This window comes from Mustela nigripes, chromosome 12, assembly GCF_022355385.1.
Source record: "Mustela nigripes isolate SB6536 chromosome 12, MUSNIG.SB6536, whole genome shotgun sequence".
Taxonomy (NCBI): Eukaryota; Metazoa; Chordata; class Mammalia; order Carnivora; family Mustelidae; genus Mustela; species Mustela nigripes.
Window position 1 is genome coordinate 33,902,892 of NC_081568.1, and position 19,242 is coordinate 33,922,133.

A 19,242-nucleotide genomic window follows, 5' to 3' on the forward strand; every position below is an offset into this window, starting at 1 on the left:
AATTGGCTGTTCTATTTCTAGAGGATACAACCACAGCTGTTATAGACCATTTAGAGGACAAGGAGCATTTCTGACGGTAGAGAAAGGAACAAGGATAAACCCACACTTAAAATCTGTAGTTATTGTTTTGAGCAAGGAGTCATGGGCAAAGTGAATTCCCATCTAGTACAAAAAGTTAGAGGACAGTCCCCAAAATGCCAGAGTGACACTCTTAAATAAGGCCCTTTATTTTAATGGTATTTCCTGGTTTGGTACGGAGAAAGACAAAAGTAGAGTTTTATAACTTAGAAAAGGTGATACAAGATATATGCTTTATTTCCATTGATTTCTGAAATTATATACTTAAAAAATCTCTACCTTATTCAAATTTGCCCCCACTATATAATATTCATTATACCAAACAAACTGACACAATCATTGCTCATGAAAGATCTATTAGATTTACAATCTAATAGATTCTAAGACATAATTGATTGCAACTAATTGGTTAACAACAAAAAGAAAAACTAAAGAGTGTGAACCTTTACAACAATTTACAGAGCTCTGTTTAACTTAATAAATAAGAAAAATATGCTTTGGATAAGGCATTGCTTCAGCATCTCTCGGAGAATAAGGCACACAATCACTAGCATTACGAATCACAAATGTGTAAGAAAATCTAAAGACAGCAAATGGTACATGGGATACTGAAAAAAAAAAGCAAGTGCTTTTAGGACACTGACTTTTATATCAAAGGAATATTAAACTGAAAATGTAAAATTTTACAGCAACTAAATTTTCCTTCTCTAATAAAGGTCATCATTTTTAAGAGATCAACCTGCAAGAAGGAAGGCAAAACCAAATTTCCTTAAAATCCTTCATTTTGAAAAACCCATGTTTTGTTTCTCAGTATCAGGCAGGTATTTTAAAAATTATTTAACTGATATACTTTAAAATAGTGTGTAAACAAATTGGCAGCAACTAAAACAATTTTAATGGCACATTCAGGATTTTACATTTGAAGAAACTGGTTAAGTCCTTTTTTGTGTCGGTTCAAATTACATGGTTATAAGCCAAGTATCAATATTTTGTTAGCTTTTAACAAATATTTTGTCAAATTTAGTTACTTTTTCAGAACAGTTAAAACTGTAACACATGAGATTTTTGGACAAAGATACTAAAAAAATAATACTTGAGCAGTATGTTACTACAGTCAACATATTACAATAATTATTTCCTAAAGTGATTCCTGAAAAAAATCATCTAGATCTTCGGTTCGTTACTATCTCGTATGGGTATTATAATGATTTCTCACAAGGGTGCAGATAAGTATTCTGCCAGTAATCGCAACGCACTGAAGTATGTGGCCAATCACACCATCATCAGGACCAACAGACATGAAATACAGAAATGGGAGTGTTCACTCTACTTCTTAGCACGATCTCATTTATGTTGGCTGTTGCACTGTTGCAGTATCTCAGGAAAATGTGGCTACAAATGTGACTTTTTGCAAATTAGTAGCCCTATGATTTGATCTGTTCTTCATCCTGAAAGGGACTACCTCAAATGCATACCGAAAACTTAACAGGATCTGAATCTACTAGGATCTATTAGTAGAGCCAGGTAAACAGAAGAAACAAACAAAATCTCTCATGGGATAAATCAAAATCTAATATTGTACTAGTGTGTTACAGAAGAAAGAAGTAGAATTACAACAAATATATAATTTAATATAATTTTTTAAAAAGTGTACATGCCTCCTGAGCAAGAAGATTCAGGAATTATAATAATTAATATAATATACTGTTAAAAATTCACTTGATAGTGTTAGCTCCCCTTAATTGTCATTATCAGAACCATCTGCTTCTTGAAGCCTGGCATACGGTTAGCTCAGACATCAATATGGATCCCATGTTTTGAAGACATCATTTGTCTGGTCCCTGTGAAATACATAACGAATGAACAGATGTGAGGTAAAGAGGAGGTGATGACAACATAAAGCCAGAATGGCAAAGGAGAGGTTTTTCCAAATGGGCATATCCACAGGCCATGACGAATTCCATCTCGGATATGATGTGATGTCCAGGATATAAATAACATCCAGGGAAGAAAGCACCATGAGTCCTTGAGCTTGAAAAGGTGCATAGTAAACCTCAGGGTCAGAACCACAACTGGAATGACAGTAGAGCAGTGAAGAAAAGGTCTTCGTGGAAGAGTCAAAGCAGCCTGCCGGGGAGAGCAGTAGCTAGCATCATTTCCTTCTTGGCAAACAAAATTTGGTAGATGCTTCTTAATATTCTAAAACATTTTCTAGGAGTCTATTAGAAATACAATGGAAACATTTTCTGTGTCACCTCTGAATACTTATAAAGCAAAGAAAAGTGAGTGGGAAAGTCTTTGAAGATCTCAAGAACATGGTGATTAATTTTGTAATGTTTCCTATTATTTGCTTAGAAAAGTCACAATACAAATGTAATTTATATACCAAATGTATGGTTTGTGTAAATTTGGTTTTAGGGAATTATCTGGGGCCTCTAAACATTGAAAAAAAATCTCACAAGTGAATAAAATATTCTTCTATTAATAAAGACATGAAAGGGAAATGTTTTTGTTGTAACCATTTTATACTAGCCTTGAATATTTTCAGAATGCACTTACAACATTTAGAAAGAGTCTATTATTTTAAAAAATTATTATAAAGCTGAGTTAAACTCCAGTAAAAATGTTAAACCATTATAAAAAATGTAATCAATAACTTAACAAATGAAAATTTCAGGGTTAATCCCTGAATGATTCTTGAGTGAGGTTTTGTTCTCACATACTCTAAAGGCTAATTTTCAATAAGATAATTTTTACATAAAAAGGAAGCTAAGAAACATGGGGGGTTAAGGGGATAGAAGAAGAATCAATGAAACAAGATGGGATTGGGAGGGAGATAAACCATACGTGACTTTTAATCTCACAAAACAAACTGAGGGTTGCTGGGGGGAGGGGGGTTGTGCGAAGGGGGGTGGGGTTATGGACATTGGGGAGGGTATGTGCTTTGGTGAGTGCTGTGAAGTGTGTAAACCTGTACCCCTGGGGATAAAAATATATTATATGTGTATTTAAAAAAAGGAAGCTAAGGGTAAAAGATTGTCTAAACCAAATCTCCCCACACATCCTCAAAAACATTACAGACAAGGGCAAATAAAACTATACCAAACCCCACTCAGCACAGACACAAGTCAGAGGGTGCCCAAAACTTCAAACACTCTCAAGGATTAAAATACAGACTAAATCAGTGCACTTTCTCTCACACTTCCACCACAAGCCAGGAAAGATGAAGGGACCTAAGACTGATCTATAATTACCACTGGAAAGAGAAACACTGGAAAGGGTCCTAGTTGATCAGAGCACTGGCTACAAAGCAAGGACTTAAATGTGTGAATAATTCAAGGCTTTAAAAGGCCTTGGTTCTGAGGGAGAGGATGGCAAAAATGAAGGGGGAGAAATCATTTGGACACTAGGTGGTAAAGAAGAAAAGGCGGAGAAAAAAAATCGGTCCTTATTAAAAAAAAAACAACAACAAAAAACTAGAGGCATAACTTCCCACCATTAAAATACAAGGCATCTGTCTATTAAAGAGACTAAATGAAACAAGATGGGATTGGGAGGGAGACAAACCATAAGTGACTCTTAATCTCACAAAACAAACTGAGGGTTGCTGGGGGGAGGGGGGTTGGGTGAAGGGGGGTGGGGTTATGGACATTAGGGAGGGTATGTGCTATGGTGAGTGCTGTGAAGTGTGTAAACCAGGCGATTCACAGACCTGTACCCCTGGGGATAAAAATATATTATATGTTTATAAAATATAAAATATAAAAAATTAAAAAAAAGAGAGACTGTACCTTGCCACCATGTGCAGTCACATGATCCTTAAACCAGTGTCTTTAACTCTCACCTACTGACTGAATATCAAAGCACTGTGCTACCCTAATATGCACTATCTCATTTAATCCCTGTAACAGTTGTATGAGTTAGGGATTATTTCACAGAGGGGGAAGCTGTGGCTCACAGAGGCCAAGTAGCTTCCCCAGGTTGTACAGGGGGTAAGGGGGAGACTGAATTTGTCTCTCTGGCTTATATTCTCAACACTACTGCTTCTAAGTGAATCAAAGAATAAATACAGTATGGAGCCTAAATGTTTTTTTTTTAAATTACACTAAGTTCTAGATGAATGCATTTATGAACCACACTTTTTATGATGCGTGATAGCTTATCCCAATCTCTACTAACATTGACTGTGAACTATTTGTCGGGGTCTGTCCGTTAACATGCCCATTTAACACACATGAGTGCCCTGTGAGGTAAGCAATGACAGAACCCACACTTTACAGATGAGGACATTGAGACTTAAAGAAGAAAGCGCTCTGCTAACACCAAGTACTAGAATTCAAACTCACATCTTCTGATTCCAATCTCAAATACATGTTATTAATTTGTCTTTAATCAGGAATTACTGATTCCTTACTGATTAAGTTTTTTAATAAGTAAGACAACCTCTGAGAAATACCTGGTATGTGACACCTAAAAGGAAGAAATGATCATTTCTCATTCATTCAACAAGTATCTACTGAATGCCTACTAGATGAGCCAGGCACTGTTCCAGGCCAGTGGTGAATAAAGCAAAGTCCTTGCTCTGTGAGTGTTTACAGATCATAAACACAGAAAAGGTAGGAAAATCTGTTGACACTTAGAGAATATTATCTGAACTGTATTTCAGGCTTAGTTCATTTGCAAAGCCAACAGGTCACTGGATAGCTAAACACCTCATCGAAACTCATCAACGTTCTCCACCAGGGACTGTGCCCTAATCAGCCCATGGAAATGCACACCTTTGGCCCCTCAAGGGACTGGGGAATGAATCCACTGAAGTCATTCTCCAGGACTAAGAATCATCTTAAAGCTCTTCTCCTGTTAGGGAACACTAAGAAGCCACATACTAACTGTGAAACATGAAGAATAAGGGGGAAATTATAAGTGTGGTCCTGAAGAAAGAACAGTGAAAAAAGACCCAGGAGAGCCCTGAGAATGATCCCCATTACTTTAAGCTAGTTGATTAATGTGTCCTTTAAGACTTGGCTATGTACCATCCTCTGTAAAGTCAGCACAGAACTTCCCAGGTCCATTTACTGAGTCCTTAGCTCTGTATGCATCCTTGGCACTTGGTGATGCCAATGACTTGATTAGTGATATGTCTGTGTTTGCCTTCAGGGAAGTACTAAGTACTCAAAAAAAAACAACTGGATGAATGGGCTTCCTTATTTTAAAATAAGGATAATCTTCTCTAGCTCTAAAAGGATGCTATGAAGATCAATATAAAGGTGCTAAAGAAATTAAAGACCAGAAATATTAAACATATATGTTTCTTACCTTTAAAGATAAAGATCCAGCTAGAAAAAAGTGGTCTACATCAATAACGGAGGCTAAAAATCCAGCTAAAATGATTTCTCCAAAGTCAGTTGTCTTCTTGACGCCAATGACGATTGCCCACAACCACATGCCAATCACACAATGTATGGCGTTATCCGAGAGGGCTCGAAGCCAGTCATTTTGCTGAATTATGGAAAACTGAAGAAGTCTGTCGGCTACTAGGCAAAACATCCCCAGACCAAGGCTGGAAATAAGAGACTCTGTGCTGCAAGACTGGAGTAAAGCATGGGTCTTCTCAGCCTCAGACGCCATCACAGACAGTATGTCAGTATATACTAAAAGCCATCAGGAAACAAACAGCTTATTCTTATTTACATTCCCAGTCACCCTAAAATAGAACAAAGAAGAAAATGTTAATGCGTATAACATTTCAATAAGCAATAATCACACCTTGGATAAACCTCATTGGCTACGATACCACTACCACGCAAAGCTTAATGCCATGAAACATTTAAACAAAACAGTCTCAGCAATAATTTCACAAATACAAAACCAAGCTGTGGGGTGCCTGGGTGGCTCAGTGGGTTAAGCCTCTGCCTTCGGCTCAGGTCATGATCTCAGGGTCCTGGGACTGATCCTCACATCAGGCTCTCTGTTCAGCGGGGAGCCTGCTTCCCCCACTCTCTCTGCCTGCCTCTCTGCCTACTTGTGATTTCTGTCAAATAAAATAAATAAAATCTTAAAAAAAAAAAAAGAAAAGAAAAAGAAAACCAAGCTGTAAAAACTGTTATTTCTTGTTTTTAAACAGTTATCAGTAATCTCACTTTATTTTTCTCAGCTTCACTGAGATATAATTAATAGAGAACACTTACTAAGTTTAACATGTACACTGTGATGGTTTCATATACAAACATGTTGTCAAATGATGACCGCAATAAGGTTAGTTAACATTTCCATGATCTTACATAGTTACCTTTTTGTGCATGTGGTGAGAACATCTAAGACTACTCTCCTAGTGCTTTCAAATATAACAAAATTGTACTTTTACATGTTATATACAATATGCCATGCAGCCCAAAGAGAATAGGTTAGCTTTATAGGAACAACAACTTTGAGGTCATCAAATAGTTCTATTGCTCAGTAATGTGTGCTACATGGTAGTGGGCAACTATTGTGTTTGTGTACTCAGCAACTATTTTCCAGACTTCTGAAAACAGCATCTCCTTTTTTAAGGAAAACTGCTCATCACAATACCCAAACTCTGGAGCTGGTCGATTAGAATTCTCTGTTTCTCTTATCAGTAGTAGTAATTAGTTAGCAATTACTAATGAGTCATCATTTTCTAGTAGTGATTAGACTGGTAATAAATAATCTGGTCATTAAGGTGATCCAGGCTGGACTAATCAGATTTCCTTCTAGAATTTTCTCTTCTTACAGACCTGGATTCCACTACGTAGAGCAGCCTAAAAAAAAAAAGAACCTAAGGACATTAATTCCTCAGGTTCAATCTTCAAGTTTCTCAGAGCTGCCTTAGCTCTTACAGCTTACCGTTTACTTCTATGACCTAACCCAGCATTCTTCCAATAAATCCCTTTTTCTTTTGTTGCCTCTAACCACAGAACTTCAATTGGTAAAAAGGTAATCATAATTCTGTGCTGAGTAGTTAACTGGCATAGAATACTGAAATCATTTGTCCAGTTAAAGTTATCAATATTATGTGATACCTGAAGTTTTTGTTTTGTACTGTTTTAATTCTGCAACTAAAGAATAACTAAATGATGTATTAAGAATTATTCAATTACCATTTCATAATTAAAAACTACCCATAGCTCATTTTGTAGGGGAACACAAAAAACCTAGAACAGGAAAACAACTTGGAAAAAGATGAACTAAGTTGAAGGACTTACACCATCTGACTTCAAGTCTTACATAGCTGCAGTAATTATGACAATGCAGTGTTGGTATAAGGGCGGACAAATAGAGCAATGGAACAGGATGGAAATGGAAAGTGGGATCAGGGGACGCCTGGGTGGCTCAGTTGGTTAAGCAGCTGCCTTCGGCTAAGGTCATGATCCCAGCATCCTGGGATCAAGTCCCGCATCGGCCTCCTTGCTCAGCAGGGAGCCTGCTTCTCCCTCTGCCTCTGTCTGCCTGTGCTCGCTCTCTCTCTCTGATAAATAAATAAAATCTTTAAAAAAAAAAAAAAAAAAAAGAAAGTGGGATCAGAAATAGATCCTGGGCAGCTCAGTTGGTTGAACACTTGACTCTTGATCTCAGCTCAGGTCTTAATCTCAGGATTGTGAGTTCAAGCCCTGTGTTTGGCTCCACACTGGTTATCAAGCCTATTTAATAATCATAATTATAAATTTTAAAAAGAAATTAAAAAAAAAGAATTAGGTCCACACATGCAAAAGCAAGTAAATAGAGAAAAGATGGTCCTTTCACTAAATGGTGCTGGAACAAGAGGATATCCATATACAAAAATAATGAACCTCAAACCATACTTTACTCCAGTATACATTTATTAAGACAAAATGGATCACAAGTTTTAAGATAAAACATAAAATTATAAAAATTTTGGAAGGAAAGAGAATATTTTTGGGTCCTTAGACTGTGCAGAACTTTCAGAAACAACATCAAAAGTTCGATCTGTTTTTTAAAAATCGATAAACTGAACTTCATCAAAATTAAGAATATCTGCTCTTTGAAAGACTATGTTAAGAGAATGAAAAGAGGGGCGCCTGGGTGGCTCAGTGTGTTAAAGCCTCTGCCTTCTGCACAGGTCATGATCCCAAGGTCCTGGGATCAAACCCCACATCAGGTGCTCTGCTCAGCAGGGAGTCTGCTTCTCCCCACCCCCGCATGCCTCTCTGCCTACTTGTGATCTCTGTCAAATAAATAAATAAAATCTTTAAATATATATATATATATATGTATGTGTGTGTGTATATACTTTATTATCAATAACAACAGCAGGCTTTCATGTAAAAGGAGCACTCTGAAAACAAGAGTTTATAGAGATCATGCCCCTCTTCACCCAAAAAGGTTATCTGCAAAAACAGCATGTGATTAATACCAAAAATAAATGCCAAAAATACCGTGGGGCAACATTAATAAACCTCTGAAAGAAAAGGATCATGACTCTAGGATTCTACCTAAATTAAATTACGACACCTCTGTGACAGTCATGAATTACAATAGTTTTGCCTTATAAATTATAACAGCTATATACAATTTCTGGGGGGAAAGGAATGGAGGAACAGACTTCTAAATTACTAGGGAGAAAGAAGAGGAATAAAGAAAACTTGATCAGTACAGCAAAACAGAAAAGGAAAAAAAAAAGACTTTACTGTCACCCCAACCCTCCCAAAAAAGCAAAAGGGACCAAACATCAAACACAAATACCACAATAAATGTGAACGTATTAAATTTATCTATAAAGAAACATATTGGGACAAAAGGAAACATCCAAGTTATTGTTCATAAGAAAATATCTCAAACAAAAAGTCTCAACAATATACAAAATCAAGAGATGAAAAAATATATATCTAGAATATAGAAGCCAAATAAAGCAGCCATGATAATATTAATATCAAGTACAAAATTCATGGCAAAAGACTTAGTGGGATAAAAGGGGTAAAATATTCAAGTCATAGTAAAGTTAGATGCTTACAGGGCACTTGGGTGGCTCAGTTGGTTAAGCGTCTGACTCCTGATTTCAGCTCAGGTCATGAACTCAGGGTTTTGGGATCCAGCCCTGAGTCAGATTCCATGCTCACAGTGGAGTCTCCTTGAAAATCTTTCTCCCTTTCCCTCTGTCCCTCCCCCTGCACCTGCTCTCTCTTGCACTTTTGTTCTCTCTCTAAAAATAAATAAATAGAACCTTCAAAAAAAGAAGATGTTTACATGACAAACTGCAAAGCAGTAAAATATGTAAAATATACCAAGTAGCCAAAAATAGGTATAGATAGTCTAAATAATATATAATTACAAGTTTGATTTCATATGCAGGTCTAAAATTACATGTTTTACACAGAAAACACATTCCAAATGTCTATGAAACACTTACAAAAGCTAACTACTCATTTACTCATCTGTAAGAAAAACTTTAATACAATCTAAAAACTGGAACTGTTCAGACCAAATTCTCTGACCACAGTGCAATACGATTCATCACTTTTAAACTGGATAAAAAGAAAAATAGAGTGGCCTAGTTGGCTCAAAGAAACTAAGCTTAAATGATGGTTCAAATAATACCTTTAGAGCCAAAAGACTTGGTTCAAGTATTTATGCTCTATACACATTTTAGGAAGGAAAACAAAAGTTCAGAGAGCAAGGACTCAGTCAAGTTTGTTCACTACTATACCTTTTATGCAAACTAAGTGCTCAATAAGTGTTGAATGACTTCATGAAAAATCTTCATACACTGGATCTGTTATCCAGCAGGAACTGCATATTAAATACTTTTAAAGGTATTCAGCAAAATGTAATGTCCATTCCTGGGATCTGCATTTTTAGCAAGTATGAATACCAAGTAATTTCTATATTCACTAAACATTGAGGAAACACTAGTTTACTAGAAACTAAAATGATGAAAACCAAGAGACAATTACCTTAAATTTAGAAATAGTATAGCTATTAGGGCACCTGGGTGGCTCAGTGGGTTAAGCCGCTGCCTTCGGCTCAGGTCATGATCTCAGGGTCCTGGGATCGGGTCCCGCATCGGGCTCTTTGCTCGCCAGGGAGCCTGCTTCCCTCTCTCTCTCTCTGCCTGCCTCTCTGTCTACTTGTGATCTCTGTCTGTCAAATAAACAAAATCTTTAAAAAAAAAAAAGAAAAGAAAAGAAATCGTATAGCTATTAGAATATTGTTCTGGCAGTTTCATTCCATGTAAGGAAGCAAGGAAAAAAAAGAGGGAGGGGGAAAGAAAATGTATCATTACCTTTCCAGCAACAAAAAGATAATTACATTAGTTTGCAAGTGAAAATGACTGCTGATTCAAGAGAATCCATTGAAAATCATTAGAATTTAAGTTGTGAATGGTGGCTAATTCAAGATAAATACTAAACTAATCTTTATAACAGACAAGCCATCATCAATGGGAAAGAATATTCACAATGGTAATAAAAACCCAAATACCAAGGGATAAACTAAACAAGAAATATTTATGAAGAAAACAATAAACCTGTATTAAAGGACAGAAAGATCAATCAATTGTACTATGTCAGCTCAGCTTAGCTAAAAGCACAGATTCCAAAATTCCCTTCCTTGTGAAGTTCCTGTCTTATTGCATGTGGAGCTTGCATATGATCTGTTAGCTCACCCTGTTGGCACGGGAAGCGGGCTGGCTTGCAGCTCCTTCAACTTCTCCAAATCCTGGGTCTGCATGTGCAATCCCAGGGTCAAGAGTGCTAGCCTCTCCTGTAGATCACCCCCAGTATCAATGCAGATTCCATTTGGTCCTTGCTCTTCTTCACATCCACTTTCCCTTCTCGACTGTGTCTGTCTACCTGTCTACCTGTCTATAACTACTTCAGGCTCAACAACGGACTCAGAGGCAGGAGTCTGCCCAGACTGCTTTCTCAGCCCCCGCAATTATAGAATGTCTAATCCCTGTATAAATCCCACACTCTTTGGCAGGAAAAGTAGTTCTGCTTCTTTAATGGAACCTAACTAGCACAAGACACCCAGACCATTTTACTGACTAAGAAGACAACATCGATGGTGCTATTCTCCTCAAATGGAATCTATAAATTTAATATCATTCTAAATAAAATCATACTGGGATTTTTCTTTTAGGAACTTAACAAGGTGTTTCTAAACTTCATTGAGGAAAGTTAATGACAATAAACTTGGAAAAGCAGAGTAACATAAGTATTGAAAGGTGAATACCAGAAATCGAATCAGTGTGTGTGTTGGGGGGGTGGGGAATGTGTATATAATACTAAACGATTAGAGGAACAATTATTATTTAATTCCAATCCTGTATCAGTTAGGATTCTTAAGTGCATGGAAAACAAAACACTTGGACAGTACATGCAAAAACACTTTATTAAAAGGATATTGGGGGGCGCCTGGGTGGCTCAGTGGGTTAAGCCGCTGCCTTTGGCTCAGGTCATGATCTCAGGGTCCTGGGATCGAGTCCCACATCGGGCTCTCTGCTCAGCAGGGAGTCTGCTTCCTCCTCTCTCTCTCTCTGCCTGCCTCTCTGCCTACTTGTGATCTCTGTCTGTCAAATAAACAAATAAAAAATCTTAAAAAAAAAAAAAAAAAAAAGGATATTGGGAGGGATGCCTGGGTGGCTCATTCAGTTAAGCCACTGCCTTCAGCTTAGGTCATGATCCTGGGGTGCTGGGATCGAGTCCTCCATCAGGCTACTTGCTTGGCAGGAAGCCTGCTTCTCTCTCTGCCTCTGCCTGCCACTCTGCCTGCCTGTGTGCTCTCTCTGACAAATAAATAAATGAAATCTTAAAAAAAAAAAAAAAAAGGAAATTGGGAAATCACAGATTTGCCAGGCTTCAGTGCTACGCCTCAAGAGCCTCAGTGAAAATGACATCAACAACTTGTCCCATGAAGACCTCCCCACCATTGAGCCCAGCTTCCACTGCCTAACCTGTCACCAGATATTACCACTGGCACTGCACCAGTGCAGACAGGGCTATCTGCTGCTGCCTTGGAATACTGTTGGCAGTATTTGCTTATTTTGGGGCACCTGGTGGCTCACTGGGTTAAAGCTTCTGCCTTTGTCTCAGGTCAGGATTCCAGGGTCCTGGGATAGAGCCCTACATCGCATTGGGCTCTCTGCTCAGCAGGGAGCCTGCTTCCCTTCCTCTTTCTCTGCCTGCCTCTCTGCCTACTTGTGATCTCTGTCTGTCAAATAAATAAATAAAATCTCAAGTATTTGCTTATTTGATTTCATATAATATTTAGAGGGGGGCAGGGTATGTGTCCAACTGGCTAAGCCTACATCAAATGACCAGCTGCAAGGGAGGTTGGAAAAGAGTATTTGGCCTTCTCGGCACATATTGTAGAAAGTGGGATCTGTTTCTTTCAGTCACATAAGAACAGCATACTCACAAATATACTATGCTGGACAGGAAGAGGAGTGCATGCTAGTAGTTAATCTGCTAGGCTTTAATTGCTAAGTAGTACTGGAGAGAGTCAATCCTCAGATGAAAACTGAGATTGGATCATGGGTTCAACCTGCAATGCATAGTTTAATACAGTAGAGCTGTTTAATCAAACTCTAGGTTTGGGGTTCCTGGGTGGCTCAGTGGGTTGAAGCCTCTGCCTTCAGCTTGGGTCGTGATCCCAGAGTCCTGGGATGGAGCCCCACATCGGGCTCTCTGCTCAGCAGGGAGACTGCTTCCCCTCTCTCTCTGCCTACTTGTGATCTCTCTCTGTCAAATAAATAAAATCTTAAAAAAAAAAAAAAAAAAGAAAACAACTCTAGGTTTTAAAATGTCACATCCACATGGACCAGAGTTTTGCAATATTAATAGAACATTTCCCTAATTAAATTAAGAACAGGAATCAGTTTTGTTGACTAGCTGCCTGGAAAATGTCTATGATTTGATAGCTTTGGTAATCAGTTTAGTTATCAAGTTTGGGATATTTACATGAATTTGTAAACAAACTTTTATAGTTCAGCTACGTTGATTTTTAGAGAGGAGGTCAAAATTATCCTTAGTTTATTTTCTGGAAAAAGTTTTAAAATCTATTTATTTGTCAGAAAGAGAGGGAGAGAGAGCACAAGCACAGGGAGCAGCAGGCAGAGGGAGAAGCAGGCTCCCTGCTGAGCAAGGAGCCTGATGTGGTGCCCGATCCCAGGAGCCTGGGATCACCACAGGAGCAGAAGGCAGCTGCCTAACTGACTGAGCTACCCAGGCAACCCCAAAATAGGCAGATTTAAATACAAAAAAAAAAAAAAAGTTATATATGGCTATTTAGCATGGCATTATTATAAGGAAAAATTAGAAACTGTTATGTACAAAGTCACTAGTGATGAGACTAGTGAAATAAATGCCACAAAATTATGCAACCATTAAAAAGTAACTATAATAACTATTCCCATCTTTACTGGCATGGAAAGATACTCAACATATTAAAATTTAAAAGGAAGTCTATAAAATATGTAAAATGTTAATTTTTGTTAAAAATATGTACATATACTGCACATTTTAAAAATACAGAAAACAAAAGACTTGGTTTATATTTCACCCATGGGCTTACATATGATTAGTACTTTTCCCCCCTTTCTTGGATTCCCTAAACATTTTCTTTTCTTTTCTTTTCTTTTTTCTTCAAGAGAGAGAGTGCTTGAGCAAGAGAACACCTGAGTTGATGGGTGAGGGGGAGGGCAAGGGTGAAGGTGGCAGATGGAGAGGGAGAGAGAAAATCTTAAGTCGCTCCAAGCCCAGTGTGGAGCCAGATGCTGGGCTCCAAAGCAGGGCTGGATCTCACGACCCTGAGATCACAACCTGAGCAAAAACCAAGAGCCAGATACTTACAACTGAGCCACTCAGGTGCCCATAATTCCCTAAACATTTCCAATGTCTTCCTATTATGACCACAAAACAAATAGAGCTACTCTGAAATTAGTAAGAAGTCATTAAATAACTCAGACCAGGATGCTAAAGTCAGTCCCTTAAAGGTGTAATTTTTGAAAAGTAGAAATATACTTATAACATTATAAATATCTATTAATAAAAATAATACATAACATCAATAAAATAAAATTTTTATATAATTCTTATAAGTCAAATTGATAATATAAAAATAATTTTTATATTTATGTATTAGTTGACATAGGCAAAGTCTGTACCAAAGATTTCTCTATCTGCAGGTGAAATAAACTTATAGATTCCTTTAATTCTTTCATATTATGAAGACTTGCTTTGCACAGAACAACAGTTTCATTAATGATAACGGAGTCTACAACAATCCTCAAATTCTTGGCCATTTGCAATAATGAAAATTGTTCTGAAAAGCACTAAGATTAGGCTAAAGTGTACAGATTCTTCTAGGATGAGGAAACGAGTGACTTCAATGTACTTTCAAACAAGACCAAAGTGAAAAAATGCAAAAGATACCTCCAAGTCATGAAACCTTTCTATAAACCTCAGGATTTACAGTTCCATAAATTATGAATCATTTGCTTCTACTTTACAAAATAAACTCTTGAAACTTGCATGGATTTAGTCAACCAGTTTAAAGGTTCAGTGCATATAATTTTAAGTTTTATAAAATATCCCTTTGCACCAAGGATAGATGCCAGTATCCACTTAGCTGGATGGGAACTGGGACATACAAACCTCACTTAATGACCACGCTGGAGAGGTGCTACACTAGTAGCAACATTCCCCTCCTTCAGTAAGCTGTGGCCTACAATTTAGCCCAAAGAAGAAAGAAGGCCATTCAGGTGGATGGGTCTAAGAATGTAGGCTGGACACACTTACACAAAAGCCCAACAGAAAACTATTCAAACTATGCTCAAATCTGTATTTATTACAAATTTATGTTCAAATCTTATCCCAGAAAGGAACAAATATTAAGAGGTCATTATCCACTTAACTGCAAATTGCATGATGTCACGCTAAAGCCGCTGCATGACATCCACCTTCTTTTACTCTTGGAACAATTTTTATCACCCCAAAATATATTTAAATGTTACTAACCTTGTGTTTAACATAAGTTCAGATTCTAAAAGAATGAGGTAGCTTATGATATGTTACGAGCAAAGTGAAACATCAAAAGATCACTTCAAGTACGTAAGTGGTGATCCCAATTTAGTGACCTGAAAAAGAAAACCTTATTGTTTATAAAAATATATCATGCTTTGTGAAAAGGAACACATACACCTAATGGGGCAACACAAAATGCATCTTATAAATGGAAAGTATAAAGCAGTTTGCTTGACGAGAGAGAAACAAAAAGCTAATGAGTAAACATGGAAGTAGATCCTTCAGCCACAGTCAAGTTTTTAGGTGCCCAGAGCCCTGCAAACATCTGGATGCCAACTGCATGGGCCTTTGGGCTGGAAACACCCAGCTAAGCCCTTGCAAAGTCTGAGCCAACAGAAACAATGAGATAATGTTCGTTAAATGTTTTAAGCCTCTAAGTTTTGGGGTGACTTGTTATATAGTAGTAGGTATCTAACACAATACTCTTTCCATTTTTATAAAGGTATAATTGTGGTTCCAGAAACACAATTCTGACATCTATTCCACTCTATTAGTGCATAGATTTAACATCTTTGGCTTAGATTCTGAGGATAAGAAAAAACACATTTGAGGGGGGGAGAAAGAACATTAATAATTGTATTGTCTTTATTTACTGTCTCTAAGACACCCAAGTACACCCATTTTTCTTCATACCTTTTTCTTCTTTTTGCCACTTCCTTCCCTCCCCTACAAACAGAATGGACCCTGAAACCTCAAAAACTGTAAAATAACTTTGTTTAGTCTACATACTTACTTTTGTTGGGTAGTTCCCTCAAGAGTAATTATAATTTTCTTGTAAGCCTCTCGTGCATAAAATCTAATGTGCTAAAGGTATTTAATAAATATTTCATTGCATTAAAACAGGGGGTAAGCCGGTAAGCAACCCTCAGCTTATGAACTAAAACTACTTTGGGGATGACATCTTATCTCATAATAGCATAACAGGTCCTTATGACATGCAGCCACTTTCTACAACGGTCAAAGTGCTACACTGCATTCCATTATAGTAGAATGTCATCAACGATGAGGTCTTTTAAGTATACATAGTAGTAATCGTCAATTCCACAAACGTAATTAGCCAGTTACTTTAATTATACACGACTGTGCACTTTGTTAATAATCTTAGACAAATATTTCTGTCAAAACAAACAAATTCCCCCCAAATTCCCCTGCTTCACTCGCCCCTCACACAAATATTTACAAAAACCTGAGGTAAAAGCACTTCAAAATCTGATTAACTACCTACAGTATTGCTTTACATGTCTTTTTCAATGCCAGTGCTGTAGAAGTTAATATATTTAATTTTTTAAATTTTAATTTTTAAAAGTAATCTCTACACCGAATGCGGGGCTTGAACTCACAACCCCAAGATCAAGGGTCACACAAACCACTGCCTGAGCCAGCCAGGCGCCCCTAATATAGTCAAATTTTTAATTCTATAATGCCCAGAGCAGGTGCCAAATATAACGCAGTAATTTGCAAAGGACAGAAACCCAAATCCTGCTCAGTTTTACAGAAACTTTTTCTAGCCGGAATATAAGATGTTTAGTTCCTACATGTACCATTAGGAATAAAACATACAATTCTCAATTTAAACATATATCAAGTCTCAGCAAATTTCCCAAATCATTCTTGCCCAAGGCTGGTGTGATGCAATAATTTTAAAATGCCGATTAAGAAAAGAGGGCAGGAAGCCCTGGCGTCAGAGGAACCCCGCATTTCCCAGGCAAGCAAGGTACTACTCTGTCACACTTAAGAGTATTCACGCCTCCAGGGACCCGGGGCGCGTGGGACTCTCGTGCCTGTTAGAGGGCAATGGGCAACTCCTGCAAGACCCCCGTCAGCCCTCTCTGGGCCAGGGACACGCCAGGGACACAGAGCCTAGGCGAGGACTGGGTGCCTGTGGAATCTCGAAGGCTCCACGAAGCCCAAGGAAGACGCCGGGGCTTCGCGCACATCCCGGCATCGCCGGACAGTGCCGAACGTCCAGCACACCCCGCTGGCTCTCGGGCCCCGCGCGTTCGCCGCCCCTGACGCCCTCCCCATCCGGAACCAGGAGCTACGGCTTCCCACCTCAGGACGCAGCTTCGCGGAGTCCGCTCAGTCCCCCTCCCACCCGGGCCCTCCCGGAGCTCTGCCGCGCCCACCTCCGGCTTTCCACCCGGCAGCCCGCAGCGCGAACGGCGGCTCCGCCCCTTTACCCGCCCCTCGGCCGACACCATAGAGACGCCGGCCTCCGGCCAGAGCGGCTCCAGCCCCCAAGCGTCGGCTGAGAGGACGCCGGGATACTGGCCCCATTCCTAACGGACGGGAACCGATAGGTCGGTGTTCTTTGTAGCTGGTGATGGCTGCTACGAGTTCTTCCCCGTTGTGCCCCATAAGGAAAACTTTGGGACAGTGGAATAAGGCAGAGTGCCTTGTTGGCTTCCTCTATCAAACCTGGGCATTTCTTCTTGGCTTTGCCGGCGCCGTGCCCCAGACTTAGCCGCCGACATATCCACAACCCATCTTACTGGCGGCTGGGGACGGAGAAGTAACCTCACCTAATGTCGCATGCTCGGGCCCTATACCCAGACGCTAGAGCTAGGAGCCAAGGGCCATCTTGGGTCTGGAACGGGGAGGGGAATTTCCTGCTTCCTGTACTGGGTCTTTGAGGTTGGGCGCCGGAGTTTTTCACGAGACGGAGGGACCCCGCGGTCTTGCCGATCCGCCGCTCCTTAGCGGCGCTCCAACGCCGCCTTGGGGATTTCTTGATAATTATTCTTTGCCAGTTTGTGGGCGGACGGTGGGGGCTACACTTGATTGCGGCGGCAGTGACAGGGCTGGACCATTTAATCATGACTACTAAACGCACAGGAGTTGGGGAAAAGAAAAAAAAAACTGCATAAAAGGTAACTTGGCCTATTAGCCGGCCTTAAAATGCAGCTTTAAAAAAAAAATGTTTTATTTATTTGACAGAGATCACAAGTAGGCAGAGAGGCAAGCAGAAAGAGGAGGAAGCAGGCTCCCTGCCTAGCAGAGCCTGATACAGGACTCGATCCGTGGACCCTGAGATCATAACCTGAGTTGAAGACAGAGGCTTAACCCACTGAGCCACCCACGCAGCCTGAAGTGCAGCTTCTTAATGGGAGTATGGCCAGGTCCCACCTGCCTTCCTGCCTGAGTGCACCAAGATGTCTAGCTTGGCCTTGGCTCTAGGAAGCACTGGTGCAAAAGAATAGTTTCTAAAATGTGCATTGCTTTTCTTCTTCCTACTTATGGTTTTTCAAAATAAGGGTGAGAGGGAAAGCAAGGGCAGTAGTGAGAATATATTTTACAGTTGAAAGACAATTTTGTAGTAAAAAGTGAGATACTCATTTCAAGCACAATCCTAGGCCTGCCTCTCAGAACCCTAAAGTATGGCTCAGTTTCTCAGTGATAGAACTTTTCATTGCTTGTCACACCCTTGGCCTTTAGCCAGTGGAAAAGACTCAACTGAGATGGAAAATGATAGATATTTTAACCTAAATTGTTTAAAAGCTAATTTAAAAGAATACATTAACTACAATATGGGGTGCTTTTAGTCATGTTAAGGACAGTTTGTCTGTCTGAATGCTGTAACAATTTCACATTGCCTTTTTGGCAGCATTGTACATGTCTTAAACTCTAAGCTTTCTAGAACTATTGAAAACATGGATGGCTTCCTTCAGCCAAAACAACGAAATTGTCACAATTTTCTCTGTAGAGAAAAGCCCTAAAGCCCTAAAGCCCTAAAGCCCTAAAGCCCAAAGGCACTGATTGATTTATACAACACATACTGAATGTTCTGTGTGCCAAACACTATGCTTGGTAAGAGGCTACAGAATGACTTTATGGAGCTCAAGTTCTAGTGGAGAATCTAGACCACAAAAAAAAGTTGGATGGCTATAGTATGTGCTATAAAGGTAATAAATAGAGACTAGAGTAATAGAGACTAAGTAGGGGAGGCCCTTCTGAAGAAATGGTAATTTGTGCTGAAACCTGAAGGTAGCAAGAAGCCCGGAGTGAGAAAGCTAACATGAGAACATTGTGCCCATTCAAATCATTGACATTATCACTCCTAATCTATGCTCTGCTTGCTTTGTTCTTCTTCTCCTTGCTTCCTGTT

The 19,242-nt window shown here is 39.1% G+C and overlaps 1 protein-coding gene and 1 non-coding gene across 6 annotated transcripts; both read right to left on the reverse strand.

Annotated features, from left to right (window-relative positions):
- Positions 1 to 294: 294 nt before the first annotated feature.
- TMEM267 (transmembrane protein 267) lies at positions 295 to 17,976 on the reverse strand. 5 transcript variants are annotated; one of them, XM_059416500.1, is made up of 5 exons: positions 17,660 to 17,976; positions 15,072 to 15,190; positions 10,008 to 10,212; positions 5,395 to 5,782; positions 295 to 2,205 (listed from the first exon to the last, which is right to left on the reverse strand). In XM_059416500.1, the coding sequence occupies exons 4-5, from the start codon at positions 5,704 to 5,706 to the stop codon at positions 1,870 to 1,872; spliced, it is 648 nt and encodes a 215-aa protein (XP_059272483.1). In that variant the 5' UTR covers positions 5,707 to 5,782; positions 10,008 to 10,212; positions 15,072 to 15,190; positions 17,660 to 17,976; the 3' UTR covers positions 295 to 1,869. The 5 variants fall into 5 exon arrangements, with proteins under 5 accessions (XP_059272483.1, XP_059272480.1, XP_059272482.1 ...); XM_059416497.1 differs by lacking the exon at positions 10,008 to 10,212; XM_059416499.1 differs by lacking the exons at positions 10,008 to 10,212; positions 17,660 to 17,976 and adding an exon at positions 17,264 to 17,327.
- Positions 5,752 to 5,889, reverse strand: LOC132028932 (U4 spliceosomal RNA). The gene has a single exon (XR_009407587.1). It is a non-coding gene; the product is annotated as a U4 spliceosomal RNA (small nuclear RNA).
- Positions 17,977 to 19,242: the final 1,266 nt, after the last annotated feature.